The 14,499-nt window shown below is 56.3% G+C and overlaps 1 protein-coding gene across 5 annotated transcripts in view; it reads left to right on the forward strand.

Annotated features, from left to right (window-relative positions):
* Window positions 1-14,499, forward strand: part of CPNE5 (copine 5) — an 85,091-nt gene that overhangs the window by 10,823 nt on the left and 59,769 nt on the right. For all 5 annotated transcript variants that reach the window (XM_055144500.1, XM_055144497.1, XM_055144498.1 and 2 more), the window contains exons 2-3: window positions 2,910-2,950; window positions 3,541-3,587. In XM_055144500.1, coding sequence (XP_055000475.1) covers window positions 2,910-2,950; window positions 3,541-3,587 — 88 coding nt within the window. The remainder of the gene's footprint in view (window positions 1-2,909; window positions 2,951-3,540; window positions 3,588-14,499) is intronic.

Raw genomic sequence — 14,499 nt, forward strand, 5'->3', positions numbered from 1 at the left:
CTAGTACTTTCTCACTTGGAGACTCTGACCTTAAACCCAGTGGACAGCGGACAGTGAGTGGTCACTAGCTGCCCTGAGTGGAAATGCCTCTTTAGGAGGTTCCCAGGAAAGGCGCTGGATCTGCTTTAGGGCCCTGCTTGTCTGGTGTAAGGAACAAGTTGCCCAGTAGCCACTGAAGGGCTTCATGCTCTTTTGGAGAGAAAAATACATTTTGCTTGTTGGAGAAAAAATGTTTTCCCTTTGAGCTTTCCAAGGACAAAAAAATGGAGAGAAAGCATGGAGGGTCTGGTCTCAACCCCCCTCGCAGCTCAGGCCCTGGTGTCTTGCCCATCTGCAGACAAGTCACTGATCCTCACTGTGCTGGGAATGGCAAGGGTGGGGATCCTGTCAGAACTTGGGGTAGGGGCCCTCTCAGAGCCTCAGGGTGGAGGTCCTGTCAGAGCCTCAGAGCTGGGGTCTGCCTCGGGATGGGGGTCCTGTAGAGCCTCAGGGTTGGGGTCCTAGAAGAGCCTCATTCATTCTGCAGTGGGGGAAGCTGATACCCTAAAGCCCTGAGTCCACACATGTGGTGTTTGCATCACAGCAGTTAGTGTGTAGAATTGAGTATGCGTGACTGTGTGTGTGAATATGTGTGATTCAGTGTGTATGTGATTATGTGAGTGTGTGTGTCATTGTGTGGAGCAAGTCTGTGAGTGTGTGTGTGACTGAGTGTGTGGTGTATGTGGAGCGTGTGTGGAGGCATATGTGGAAGTGGGTCCTTTGCATCTTCTCACAGATGGGGCCAGAATGAGTGCCAGGGAGTGAGAGGCTGTCGCTCCTGGGATGAAGCTTCTCTACCCCTTTGCTCCTGGGATGGAGCCAAGAGACAGGCTGAGGCCTGAGGGTTCTGTCCGGAGTGTGGTGAGACAGACTCAAAGGGTCCGAACTTGAGGCTGGGGGAAGGAAGGGACACTGAGGTGGGAAGAGGGGGCTGCCTTCAGTGGGGGCATTTAACACGTATTTCAGAGTGGGGTGCTGTGGGGCCGGGTGCCTGAGTGCTGCAACTCACCCAGGAGGATGAGTGCTGACACCAGGCGGGGCCTGTCACTGTGTCAAGTGCCAGAGCAGTCCTGAGGGTGGGACTGTCATCAACCCCACTTAACAGATGGGGGACCTGAGGCAATATGGCTGGACTGGCGCATGAGCCCAGCTCGTGTGCCCGCAGTATTGGCATGGAAGGCATCAGACTGTCCAGGTAAAAGGGCTTGAGGGACCCCAGCCTGGTGGGCAGGAGGACGAGCTGCACGACCCAGCTGGTCGTTTCTCTGAGTTTTTCCTCCTCCTGCCTTTGGGGGTGCCTGCTGAGGGCGGGGCCTGGGCTGGCCCAGGAGGATCCTGGGTTGGGGTCGAGTCTTACCCGGGAGGTGTGGCCCCCCTGAGGCAGATACACCCCAGTTCTGCAGCCCTGGAGGTGCTGAGAATAGTCAGGAACAGGGTGTGGACCACCAGAGAGCGCTGAGGGGAGGAAGAGAAAAGGGCCATGGCTCGGGTCACGGCAGGCACGGTGGGCCTGGGAGCTGGCGTGGCCTGGAGGAGGGGAGGAGGCCGGAGGAGGCCTGGTCACCCACAGCTCCTGCAGGCAGGCCCAGTAGTTCCTCCATGAAGATGGGACAGCCTGCCTGCCTGGAGCGGCGGGGCTGTATTTGTAGCCCCCTTCTCGAGGAAGGGGGAGGGCGGGAGACAGCCTCGGGGGGCTGTCCTGGAACTCAGGCGGCCGAGGAGAAGAGCAGCAGCAGCCCTCAGATCAGTGCTCTCGTCCCTGCTGTGCAGATGAGGAAACCGCTCAGAGTGGCCCTGTCACCTCCAGCCAGAGACCAACTGTCCCTGGGCCCCCACGTTGCTTCCTGTGGACTGAGGCCTCCAGATACACAGGACACACCTTCTTGGGGGGCACACCCAGTGATGCTCAGGGTTCACTCCCGGCCCTGCGCTCTGGAATCCCTCCTGGCAGTGCTCGGGGGGCCCTCTGGGATGCTGGGAATCGGACCCTGGGCGACTGTGTGCAAAGCAAGTGCCCTCCCTGCTGTACTATCGTTCCAGCCCTGAAGGACACACACTTCTCTGGTCTCCCTCCCCTCCACCTCCACATCTGTATCATGGGGCAGTGCCCACCCATGCCCCCTCGCGGGCCAGTCTGAGAACTAGGAGCAGATATTGGTAAGACATTCGGCCAGGCGTCTGTCCCGGGCTCAGTGGGTTAGAGCAGGTGGCTCTCGGCCCTGCGGAGACCTCCCAGTTCCCAAGCTGTGGGCATCACCTTGCTGCAGTGCTCAAGGGCCTTCCCAGGGCCGCAGACGAGCCTGGCCTGCACACAGGACCCTTCTTCCAAGAAGCTCCCCAGGGGTGGAGTTGGTTCATGCGCTACACACGAGACCTGGGGTCATCTGACCCTGAGCAGCTGGGGCTCGGGGTGGAAAGCTCGAGTTCCGACTTGACATTGTTGAGATAGAGAGAAATGGGCACCAGGGCTCCAGAGCCTGAGTAGTAAGGCAGGTGGGAGGGGGGAGCTTCACTTCTCAGGGTGCAGAACTGAGGCACCTCCCCCTGTGTTAAGTTAAAATTTGGGTGGGCGAAAAAACAACCAACTTCTCTCCCTCCTGTGCCAGGCCCTGGGCTGCCTCCCAGCTTCAGGAATGGCCCCAGCCCCGAAGAGGCCTCCTCCCCTCAGGCCCCTCTCACTCTCTTCTCTCCCCTCCCCTCAGGCCCTCTCACTCTCTTCTCTCCTCCTCCCCTCAGGCCCCTCTCACTCTCTTCTCTCCCCTCCCCTCAGGCCCTCTCACTCTCTTCTCTCCTCCTCTCCTCAGGCCCCTCTCACTCTCTTCTCTCCTCCTCTCCTCAGGCCCCTCTCACTCTCTTCTCTCTTCTTTCAGGAACCTCCTGGACAAAGACATGTTCTCCAAGTCTGACCCGCGTAAGTCATGTCCTGACAATAATGCTCATCACAGCAGCCTCTCTGCCCTCACTGATGGCAGATGCCAGCACGTGAGCGACTGGCCAGGCTCTGCTGCTGGCAGTCACTCGGCACTGGAGGCCCTAGTAGGTTAGGAGGGCCCCGCTGTCTGCATGCATCCCTGTCCCCGACCCAGGGCAACCAGGTCTTCTGTGTTCGACTCGAGGCTGCTCTGAGCCGGGGCTGGGCTGGCAGTGAGGAGGGCTGAGGAGAATCAGGCATTTGTGTGGGCGCCCCAGCCTTACTTCTGTCCGCATCTGTCAGCCATCTCCCTGCTCTCCTGCCTGCCTGTCGCTCTCTTCACACCTGCTCTCCATGGGATGTGGAGTCCTTGACTCAAAGGGGACCCCTCCAAACCCATATGCCCTTCTCCAGGCCTGCACGCCTCCCCCAGACCCAAGGCGTTTGAGGCTGTGTGTGCAGGTACATGTGGGATCCTGAGCATCTCTTCCCGAGTGGGGTAAGGTGGGGTGAAGGTCCTTCATCCTTTCCAGGGGTCCCGCTTTCTCTTAGCCTGGGGTGTTAACCTTTTTCCTTTCCTCTCTTCACAGTATGTGTCATGTATACTCAAGGCATGGAGAACAAGCAGTGGCGAGAGGTAGGTACAGCCTTTCCCATGTGGTAAACACCAGTGTGTTTGCATGGTCTGACTCTGACCAAAGAAGTCCCCTGACATGTTTCTAACCACAGCATCTGAGCCCCAGAGGAGAGAAGGCCTGAGGATGGGCAGGAGGGTATCTCCTCAGACTGTTGCAGGCTGGAGGGAAAAGTTACTCAGGGAGCCCCAGTCTGAGGGGACACGGCCCGTCCTCAGGGAAACCCAATCTGAGGGGATACAACCCCATCCTCGGGGAGCCCCAGTCTGAGGGGACATAGCCCTGTCCCCAAGGAGCCACAGTCTGAGGGACACAGCCCTCTCCCCAGGGAGCCACAGTCTGAGGGATACAGCCTTGTCCTCAGGGAGCCCCACCCTAAGTGGGGGACCAAAGGTTTCTAGACCCGCATTCTCCTTGTGTGGTGACTTAAGGTGGCCCCAGCATCAAGTTTCCACAGTAGTCATCCATGGTTTCTACGTTGTGGCCTCGGCTTGGTGATTCTTCTTTCCAGAAACCTTTGGTGACTTCCCTATCCTCTGAGCCTGGCTTCCAAGTCCTGTGCCACCCTGGAGGACCTACTTTTCTGCCTGTCACTGTCCCCTCTCTCACTCCATGTCCCCTTTGCCCCATGGTGCGGTGTATAAGGTCAGGGCTGATACAGAAGCTCACCATCAAGAAACACAGAGACTCAGGGACCAGAGAGATAGGGGCAGGGAGGGCGCTTGCCTTGCTCATGGCCAGTTGGGTTTGATCCTCAGCACCACATATGGTCCCCTAAGCCCCTTTACCAGTGATCTCTGAGCACAGAGTCAGGAGTCAGCCCTGAGTACTGCTGGGTGTGGCCACAGCCAAAAGGAGGAGGAGGAGGAAGAAGAGGAGAAAGAACGAGAAGAGGAGGAAGAGAAGAATCAGAGAGCCATAAAGACAGTCTTTAGCAACCCTGGCTGGACTCCCCGTCTCTCCTCCCTTGTGGGCCTGAGGGGTTCTGTTTACCCAGTCTCTTGTTTGCTCGGTGCCCTTGGCAGCTCCGTCAGCCCCCCTGTGCCTGCCTCTGCCCGCTGGCCGCCCGCTGCTGCCCCTCCGCCAGCCGCTCCAGCCATCTGCCACCTGCCTCAGGGCCTTTGCCGGGCCTTCTCCCTGGAAAGCATTTTCTCTTTCTTTTTGGTATTAGGGATGGAACCCAGAGCCTCACATGTGCTCTGCCATCACGCCACCTCCCTGGCCTTCTGGAATGGTCTTTGTCTAGACGTCCACATGGCCTCCCCACACTCCTCTCTAGCTCTAGGCTTCTACCTCTCAGCACATTTTCCCTGCCGACCTAATTGCTCCCCCTTCACTGTCACCATCAGCCTCATCCTGGTTTAGTCACGGGCCAGCGGGAGGGCAAGGGACATCTGCGTTGTTTCCCGCTCCCTTCTGGACACCTGCACAGTGCCTGGCACCCAGTAGGTGTTTCTGAGAAGGCCTGGGAGGCTGTGAAGGGAATGGGCTGGGAGCAAGGAGCTGCCGCGGGGGCCGGTGCGCTGGGGTGGCCCTTGTCTTGGGCCCACTCTGCTTCCTTTGTCCCTCACACCTTTGGGGCCTTCTGGTTTTCGAGTAGATCAGAGTGGGGCTGTGGTGAAGGGTCCTGGCTTTGAGGGGCTCGCCAAGGCAGGGCAGAGGCGGCGGGGGAAGAGTGTTCTGTTCCCTGGCTGGTGTGGGAGGTGAGCTCACGGGCGCCAAAGAGCCCAGGGCAGCGTTCTGAGGCCTCGCTCTGAGGTGACCGGAGAGGAGCTGTCTCTCTGGAGACAAAGAGGGACAGAAAGGGGAGCTGATGGGGTATGACCTTGTGGAACCAGCCCTCGCCTGTTCCCTGGGCCTGGGAGAGTGAGAGGGGAGGGAGGCCCTGGGCTCTGGATGGAGACTCAGGGTGGAGTCTGCCTGGGAGAAGGAGTCTCCGTGGTAGACCCAGGGCCAGTGCCAGGAGCCCACGGGAGGATGTGGAGAGAATGGCCCGGCCCGTGCTGCTCTCAGAGCATCCCTCCCCTCATCTCCTACCCTGCTCCCCTTTCCCAGGCTTGGGCAGGGCGGCCAGTGAATTATGTCCATATTGGAAGTGTTCCAGAGAGGCCCCCAAGACTCTAAACTCTAAAGTGTAAAGCCCAGAGCCAGGAAAGGGTTAATCTGCCTGAGTGGAAGAATAGCTTCCTCGGGAACCTCTGGCGGAAGGTCAGCCTTCACTGGGCAGATCACAGCCTGCCCTTGAGACTCATCTCCAAGAGGGTCTCCGGACAGGAGGGGGCCAGGACAGGACGGCCAGCACAGCACTTGGTAAGGGCTGCCAGGCTTTGTATTCCAGGGAACTGGAGCCAGAGAGCGCCCTCCCCGCTCCCCAGGCAGGAGTGTGCCGCCTGGCCTGCCACAGCCCCACCTCACAGCTGAGAGGTGTGTGAGGGACACAGCTGGGCAGGGCGGGAGGGGGGATGGCCAAAAGCAGACACTGGGCGGATCAATAGCACAGCCGGTAGGGCGTTTGCCTTATAGGCGGCCCACCCGGGTTCGATTCCCAGCATCCCATATGGTCCCCCGAGCACTGCCAGGAGTGATTCCTGAGTGCAGAGCCAGGAGTAACCCCTGAGCATCACCGGTGTGGCCCAAAAAATAAACAAAAATATGGAATGTGGTTGAGGAGTACGAGGTGTGAGACAGGAGAGAGTGTGGCTGGAAGGAAGTTTAGGGGTCAGCTGGACAAGCCGTTAGGGGTGGAGTGGGGCGTCCTAGCCCCCAGCACGGGAGCATCTCTGGAGCGGTGGGTGGAGCTGGGCTTTGGGGAAGCAGGTGACCAGCCCAAGATGGGAACCTGTGTGAGGATTGGAGGACAGATGGCCAGAACGAGCTGGTCAGTCGAGCTGGGGGACCAGGGTCGAGGGGCTCACTGCTGGCTGGGAGCAGAGGGACGCTTCCTTACGAGTTCAGGTATGAGGCACTGTGGGACCCCACGGGACTCCTCTCTTGGGAGGAGAAGGCAGCCCTACCAGCACCTCCTCTGGGTGGGCGTCCCTGACATAGTCCCACGGACTGCTTTGGGGTGTTCTGGTGGGGGTCCCAGGGTGACTTACATGAAGAGGGGAGGAGAAGGCGGCAGCCTGGAGGAGACTGCCTACCACTTCTCTCCATGTCTCTCACCCGGAGAAGCACCAAGATTCCTCTGGGCAGGGAAGGGAGTCAGTCCTCGACCTTCCCCGGCCTTTCGGGCCTGCTGCCTGGTCCTCACAGGAAAGCGTTAGGAGGAGGCAACTAGTGAGGGAAAGTGGCTTTTACTGGGAAGTTTGAGGAAGGGGAGGGAGGGAGGAGAGCTAGAGAGAAGGCCACCTTCTCCAGAGCGTCTGAGGGTCCACCTCTCAGGAGAGGGGCGGGCAACACACGCGTTCCCTTGTCGAGTTTGCTTAGCTAGTGTTTGTTTTCTCGAAGCTGCCCCCGCTTGGGCCTTTGCACCTAGGTTAAGAGTCTGTTGCTGGGGCGATTGCCAAGGCGGAGTGCTTCCGGGTTGGGGTGGGCTGGGGGTCCAGCCTTCTCTGGGTGGTGCTGGGGCCAGTTAGAGTCATCAGGCCCTGGTTCCTGTGTCCGCGAATGCTCTTAGCTGCTTTGGGGCTAGTAGCAGAGTAGTCAGTCCCACCTCTTGGTTTTAGTCTGCCAAGTACTCATTGCCAGCCCCCCACCCCACCCGTCTGCCTGCCTCACGGGCACAGAGCAGGATGGCAGGAGACTGGGATTGGCACTCGAGGGGCCAGCAGAGGTGGAGACAGGCCTTGGAGCCAAGCGGGACTGAGGGAGGCTGAGGGCACCGGTCCCTGAGAGCCGAGTACTGCCCGGCTGTGAGCTATCCCGGGCGAGAGGGGACACGCGGACACAGCGAGGCAGTTTGCTTCGCCTGTTCTCCGTGACCTGCAGAGGAGCCCCCAGGAGCAGGGGACACAATGAAGACCCAGATCCACCTCTGTATACGTGGCTGCCCCTGGCCTGGAAAAGCTCCGTCTCGGGAAACCAGGCACCACGCCCCCACCTCCACCTGTCGCGTAGTGCCAAGGTCTGTCAGCAGGACCTGACCCAGAGACTGTCCCTCGCCCAGGGCCAGTGGAGGCCGGGCTGGCAGTTTCTCAAGGCAGGACCCAACCTGGGTGCAAAGGCCAAGGAAGATGAAAGCAGCCCCACCCCCGCCACACACACACAGAGTCACACTCACACACACACACTCACACACTCCTACACACACACTCACATAACACTCTCACACACACTCACACACACTCACACACTCACACACACTCACACACTCATACACCCACAACACTCACACACAACTCTCACACACACTCACACACTCACACTCACACAACACTCTCACACACACACACACTCACACATACATACACTCATACTCACACACACACATACTCACACATTCACACTCACACACTCACACACACTCACACTCATACACACACCCACAACACTCACACACAACTCTCACACATACTCACACATTCACACTCACACACTCACACACACTCACACTCATACACACACCCACAACACTCACACACAACTCTCACACACACTCACACAACACTCTCACACACACTCACACACTCACACATACGTACACTCATACTCACACACACTCACACACATACTCACACATTCACACTCACACACACACACTCACATACATACTCACACATTCACACTCACACACACTCACACACACTTTCTTTCTCTGCCCCTGGCTGCTGGGTTTCATCTGGTTTTAATCATTTAGGGCATTTGCCTTCTGAGAAAACTCCATCTTCCCAGCACCTCAATCTGTCACCACGTTTTATGAAAATTGACTCAAGATATAATTTTAGCCTAGGAAACTAAGCACTATTTGCATCACGGCTTCCGCATGTCCAGGAAGGCGGGCAGGCGGGTAGGAAGCACCCTGCAGCACTCGCCTGGACCTCTGGGATCACACAGCGGGTAGGGTGCTTGCTGACCTGGGTTCCACTCCCAGCCCCATCAAGAGTGATTTTCTAGGGTTGGAGTGATAGCACAGCGGGTAGGGCATTTGCCTTGCACGTGGCCGACCTGGGTTCGATTCCCGGCATCCCATATGATCCCCTGAGCACCGTCAGGAGTAATTCCTGAGTGCAGAGCCAGGAGTGACCCCTGTGTATCACCGGGTGTGACCCCCCAAAAAAGAGTGATTTTTCTAAGCATAGAGCCAAGAGTCAGCTCTTGGGGTGCCCCCCAGCACCCTCCTCCCAAAACTTAAAATACCGTCTGGAAGGAGGCATAGAGAGATCGGAGAATGCTGCTTTGGTTTTCCTGCTCAAAAAACAAATCCTCTTCCAGCCCTGTCTGCTTGGTCAAACCCCTGTCAGGAGTGCTGTCCTGCCAGGAGGGGGGAGCAGTCTCAGATGCACCCACGCGTGCCCTGACGCAGCTTACTGTCTATGAGGTTGTTTGAACATTGACTCCAACGTGTCTAGTCTCCAAACAGTGGGATGATCTTCCTCGAGCACCCCAACACGTGCTCTCCATAACTGACTGAAGAAGCGCTCCAGGCAACACTGTCACACTGTCACTCACCTTCAAGGTGGCGGTGACCAGCACTATGGGCACAGTGCAGGGTCAGCCTGGTTCTGAGCACCAGCCGGGAGCCGTTCACTGCACAACTCTGTGAAGGCGGTGGTATTAGCTTTATTGTTGTTTAAAAATTTTTTAACACTGGCTCCCTTTCACAGGAAGGCTCGTGAAATGCAAAAGTAATTTCTATTGGGCTAGAGTGATAGCACAGTGGGTAGGGCATTTGCCTTGCACGGGGCCGACCCGGGTTCGATTCCCAGCATCCCATATGGTCCCCTGAGCATTGCTGGGGTGATTCCTGAGTGCAGAGCCAGGAGTAACCTCTGTGCATCACCAGGTGTGACCCAAAAAGAAAAAAAAAGTCAGTTCTATTTTGTTTGATTTTTTTTAAAATAAAAACAATCCCCCAGCATTAATTGTCATCTGGTAATAACAATTATCCAAACAATAATATTAATAAATGTTTTTAAACTGTAAAAAACTTTTTTAAAAAGAAAAATTTTTTAAAAGAAAAATTGAAGAAGAAAAAAACAAAAGAAGAAAGAAAATAATATCATTTCTAGAACACGGTGTTGTCAGAACTTGTGTGTTCTGCTCCCTGCCTCTGTGTGTGGTGCAGGCGCTGCTCTGAGGCCCACCGCAGTGTCTCTCAGCTGTCCCTCCTGGCGAGTCCCTCTGCCCACCCAGGCACACGCCGTAATCACCATCAGGGCCCTGAGCACCACCAGGAGCGATCCCCGAGTGCAGAGTCAGGTTTGGCGTCCCCAGCACCAACCAAGTATGTGTGACTCAAGTGGATGCTCCTTGGCCCCCACAGCACACCACAACCCCCAGAGGGGGAATCCTCCAGGCCCTGGTGTATGCCAGCTCAGCAGACAGCGTCAGGGAGGCTCTCTGAGGGGCTGCCTCAGCGAGACTCGGCTTCCGGGAAGGAGGCCAGTGGGCCCCTCCTTGGGCCGTGTGGAAGAACTCTAGAGAGAGGTTTGGCCATCTCAGCGGGGGTTGCTCTGTGTGTGTGTGTGTGTGTGTGTGTGTGTGTGTGTGTGTGTGTGTGTGTGTGTGTGTGTGTGTGTGTGTGTACACTCTCGCACCTGCGTTAGCCATAAGCCCTTCCCCACCCCGGCCTGTAGCTGCCAACAGAGGCATGAGGAACAGACCCCAGACTGGTTGGTGATCAGTCGCCGTTTATCCCAGTCTCCCTGTGTGCCTCCCAGTCTCCCTGAGCGCCCCATTGCCGTCTCACACTGTCCCGCATTCCCATCTACTCCTGTCCCCCACAGTCAGTCTCCCCCTTAGTCAAGAGCCTCCCAGGTTGGGGGTAGCATCTCCACCCAGGTGAGGTAGCACCATCAATATAGGAGAGCCTTTGGGGAAGCTCTTCTAAGATCTCACCCTGCCAGGAGATCCACTCAAGGGCGGAATTTTATCTCAGGGCATATTTCTCCTTTCCTTAGTCCATTTAAACAGTCATCTTAAATTTACTTCTTAATAATCTTTGTAGACATTTTGTATGGACACAGTAAGAGATATATTAAGCTTCTAGGGTGGCTCTCCTGGGGACATCTTGCTATAGGTCCCAGACCACAGTGCTCAGACCAGATTAGTCCCTTCTGACTCTAGTAGGGTCCTTGTCCAGTCACTTCTCTTTGGATCTTGACAGAATTTGTTCTTGGCCGTGCTCTTAACTTATTCTAAGTTTTATGGCACTTGGTTTGTCCTGTTTCGATGCCAGAGTCCAGTTCCTTCACTGGGACCCTGCTTTTGGGGTGCTGGGAACTAAGGGCAACTGAGGCTTAAGTTGAGTAAGCATGACTGATGAGTAAGCATGACTGATGCCCAGGAGTAAATGTTATTCAAAGTCAATTAATTCCCAAGTTATAAAAGCAATTTTTTAACTTGAAATCATGCTTTTATTTTTATTTTATTTTATTTTTTAAATTTTATTTTATCACCATGTGGAAAGTTACAAAGTTCTCAGGTTTATGTCTCAGTTATACCGTATTCAAACACCATCCCTTCACCAGTGCCCATATTCCACCACCAAAATCCCCGGTATACCCCCCGCCCCCCACCCCAACTGTATAACTGATGAATTTCACTTCATTTTCTCTTCACCTTGATTACGTTCCATACTTCAACACAAAACTCACTATTGTTGTGAGAGTTATACCCCCCAAACAAGATAACCCTATTAAGGAAGCATGTGATAATTAGTTTTCCAATAAAAGATTGTATGTTTTCAGGTTTTATGTTTTCAGGTTTTAGAAAAGGCTCGGATATGTCCCAGTCCCGAATCCCGGAGCCGTGTTAGTTGCTGCTCAGTGTCGCCAGGGCTCCATCTGGAGAAGGTGTTTATAAAAGCATTTTAGACAGTTATTAACTGTCTTTCTGTGTCTATACAAAAGAACATAAGGGAAAATAGTAAAGCAGTATTTCACTTATAAATACAAAATCCAGAGCCCTTAGAAGGATCTGACCTTACAAGACACAGGGTCTGATTGGGGATATAGGGGGTTCACAGATAGGGGAAGAGAGCACAGAGAAGTTAAAGATGAACACAGAGGAATGGGAGAGCCTCAGGAGCACTGTGATGGGTGTAACCCAAAAACCCTAAGCTCCCTGCAGCCAGGGAGGAAGGACAAACCAATGTTATCCTACACTTGGGTGCCCCCAGGCCTTGGCCAGACGCAGGCTCACCATGGGCTGAACTGGCCAGTGTCCTGCAGGGCCTCTCACCTTGGGGAAAGGGTCAAAAGGGCCAGGCACTGGGTGAGTCAACAGATTAACTGGTACCATGGCTAATTAGGTGCTGAGCCTTTTGGCAGGAAATTTTTTATTCTAAGCTTGGCAAAACCTCACAGCTGCTGCTGTTGTGGAGCCTGGAGAGGGACCCCTCAGGCCTTTTGCACTGGGTACTGTGGGCCTGCCGTGTGGCCCCAGGGAGGTACAGGCCTATTTCACCCTGCAGGAGGAGGTGGACACAGGGTCCTGCCCGCCACCCCTCCCCCCGCCAGCGCCTGAGAGAATTTTCTAGGCTCTGGATGGTGACAGGCTGGCATAGCACGGGTTCCCTGCAGCCCTCCCTCCTGGTGTCTAGGGCTTGGGCAGTCTTCTCTCAGCCCTGGGCGCCCCCCGGGATCCCTGTCCCCAGAGCCAAGTCGGGGAGCACGTGCCTCCCCCCGTTTCTATTTGTGGTGGAGTTCTCTGGTCTCTTATTTTAATCCTGATGAACGTGATTCATGAGGGTCCGCGGCTGGGCTCTGCAGTGAGATTTTTAGAACCCCCAATTACAGAGCCATCAACAATATAGGGAAATTATAGGGGCACTCTGGCTGGGATGGGGTGCTGCTTGGGGCTGGAGAGCCCCAGGGGGCTTTGCAGCGGGGGGAGTTCTCCAGAGCTGAGCCAGCTGGAATTGTACAAAGCTCAGGACTGCTTAAATCGGGGGCCGTAGAGAGTGCTCCTGGCTTGCAGAGCCGCCCACTCATGACTGGGGACTGCGGCGAACAACAGGGGACAGGCTGTCTGTGTCACTCCTGCAGCCCGGCCTGCCCGCCCTGCTAGGTGTGGGGGGTGGGGGGGGCTGCCTCCTGGAGCTTTGTCCCCTCTGTCAAATGGGGGTGACAGTAGTATCATCTCCGCTGGGTCGGTGGAGGTTAGGTGAGATCATGGCTGTGTGGAGTCATGATACAATGTGGGAGGAGGAGGAGGCAGCCGCTCCGGCCTGCATGCCCCTGCAGGCTCCCAGAGGTGCAAGCCTAACGGGGCCCCCACTAGAGCCTTCTTGCCTCTGTCGAGACCCCTGACCCCTCCACTGTGTCTCTTTTCTCACTGGCCAAAACAATTGGATTCCTTTAGGCTCCAAAACCGTCAAGGTTTAAGTTAACTTGTAATTCTCTGAATGTTTATGAATAACAAAGAGACCAGGGTGGGGTGTATGCAAATGTGTGTGCATGTGTGCGCGAGTGTATGTGAGTGTGTGTTATGTGTGTGTGTGTGTGTGACAGAGAGACAGGCAGAGATAGACGGGTGTAGGGGTTGGAGTGGAGGGGGTTATGATTTGAGGACACACTTTGCCCCTGCCCTGGGAGCCCAGGGCCCAGGCTGCCTGGGCCCAGCCTCTCCTCTAACCGCCTTCATGCTTGTTAGGGACCTGTTGCTGGTGGCAGCCTGACTGCCTGAGTCTGAATCCTGCTTCTGCCACCCATTAGCTGTGTGACCTTGGGCAAGATGGCCCGCCTCTCTGAGCCTCACCTTAGTGAGCAGCAGCCTTGTGTCCTGGAGATGTGCGAAGGAGGAATCGCGCTCATGTCGGGAGGCTGCCCTGGGCCAGCACGCAGCCGCCAGGGCTCTTAGTCCAGCAAAGGTGGCTCTTGCTTGGCTGAGAGGGGAGAGTGCGGGTGCAGGGTAGGGAATGCAGCCTTGGGGCGGCCCTCTGGGCTAGGGGGTCCTGGCTAGCCCAAGCGCTGGTGCCCTCTCTCCACGCGGTGACGGTGCGGGGCTTGCCCAGATGTCGTCCCCACAGAGGCCATGAAGGAGGAGGGATCCAGGGTTGAGAAACTGGGACACAAAAGCAACTCCTTCCCACGCCCCAGCGGGTGTGAGGGCCGGGGAGGGGCTGCCCCCAGAGCCCCCCTGTCCCCACTGCCTCTGAGCAGATGCCTCCCACTTCCTGCTGTGGCCACAGTGGGTTTCTTCCCTGGGCAGGGCTCTCTGAGCAAACCTTACAGGCGCCGTTGCCTTCTCCTCCTGAGACTTGGACCTCTGTTTAGGGGGCCCTTGGGGAGGGCAGAACCTGCTTCTCCAGGGGGCATCTGGTTGTGTTTGTTTGTGGGGAGCACAGTGCTGGTGCTCAGATCACTCCAGAGGCAAGGCACATACTCACCCACTGTACCGTCTCCGGCCCTACTTTAATTGTATTTTATTTGGGCCTGCCCTGAGCCTGCGCCCTGGCACTGAGCCCCCGGCCCGACAGGGCAGAAACCTCCGTCTCGGGGAAGAAGGACTGGCGTGGCCCGGGCGGGGCCTCTGGGGACAGACTGCAGACAGATCCTTCCCTGGGCTGGGACAGAGGAACAGGTGTGGAATCAGCCACTCAGGGACGACATGGCCTGTGTTCCAGGTGCTCTGCTAATCGTTCATGCCTTCTCCCACCCCGACATATGTGTGATATATGTGAACAGGCCATTCCCGCCTTATGGAGCGGGAAACCGAGGCACAGCGAGGTAGAGGGATTTGTCTTGGACCACAGAGGCAGGGAGGAGTGAGCCGAGGTCTGAACCAGCATTTGCCCCCACATCTTCCTTC

The sequence above is a fragment of the Sorex araneus genome, chromosome 7 (assembly GCF_027595985.1).
Source record: "Sorex araneus isolate mSorAra2 chromosome 7, mSorAra2.pri, whole genome shotgun sequence".
In the NCBI taxonomy this organism is placed as follows: domain Eukaryota; kingdom Metazoa; phylum Chordata; class Mammalia; order Eulipotyphla; family Soricidae; genus Sorex; species Sorex araneus.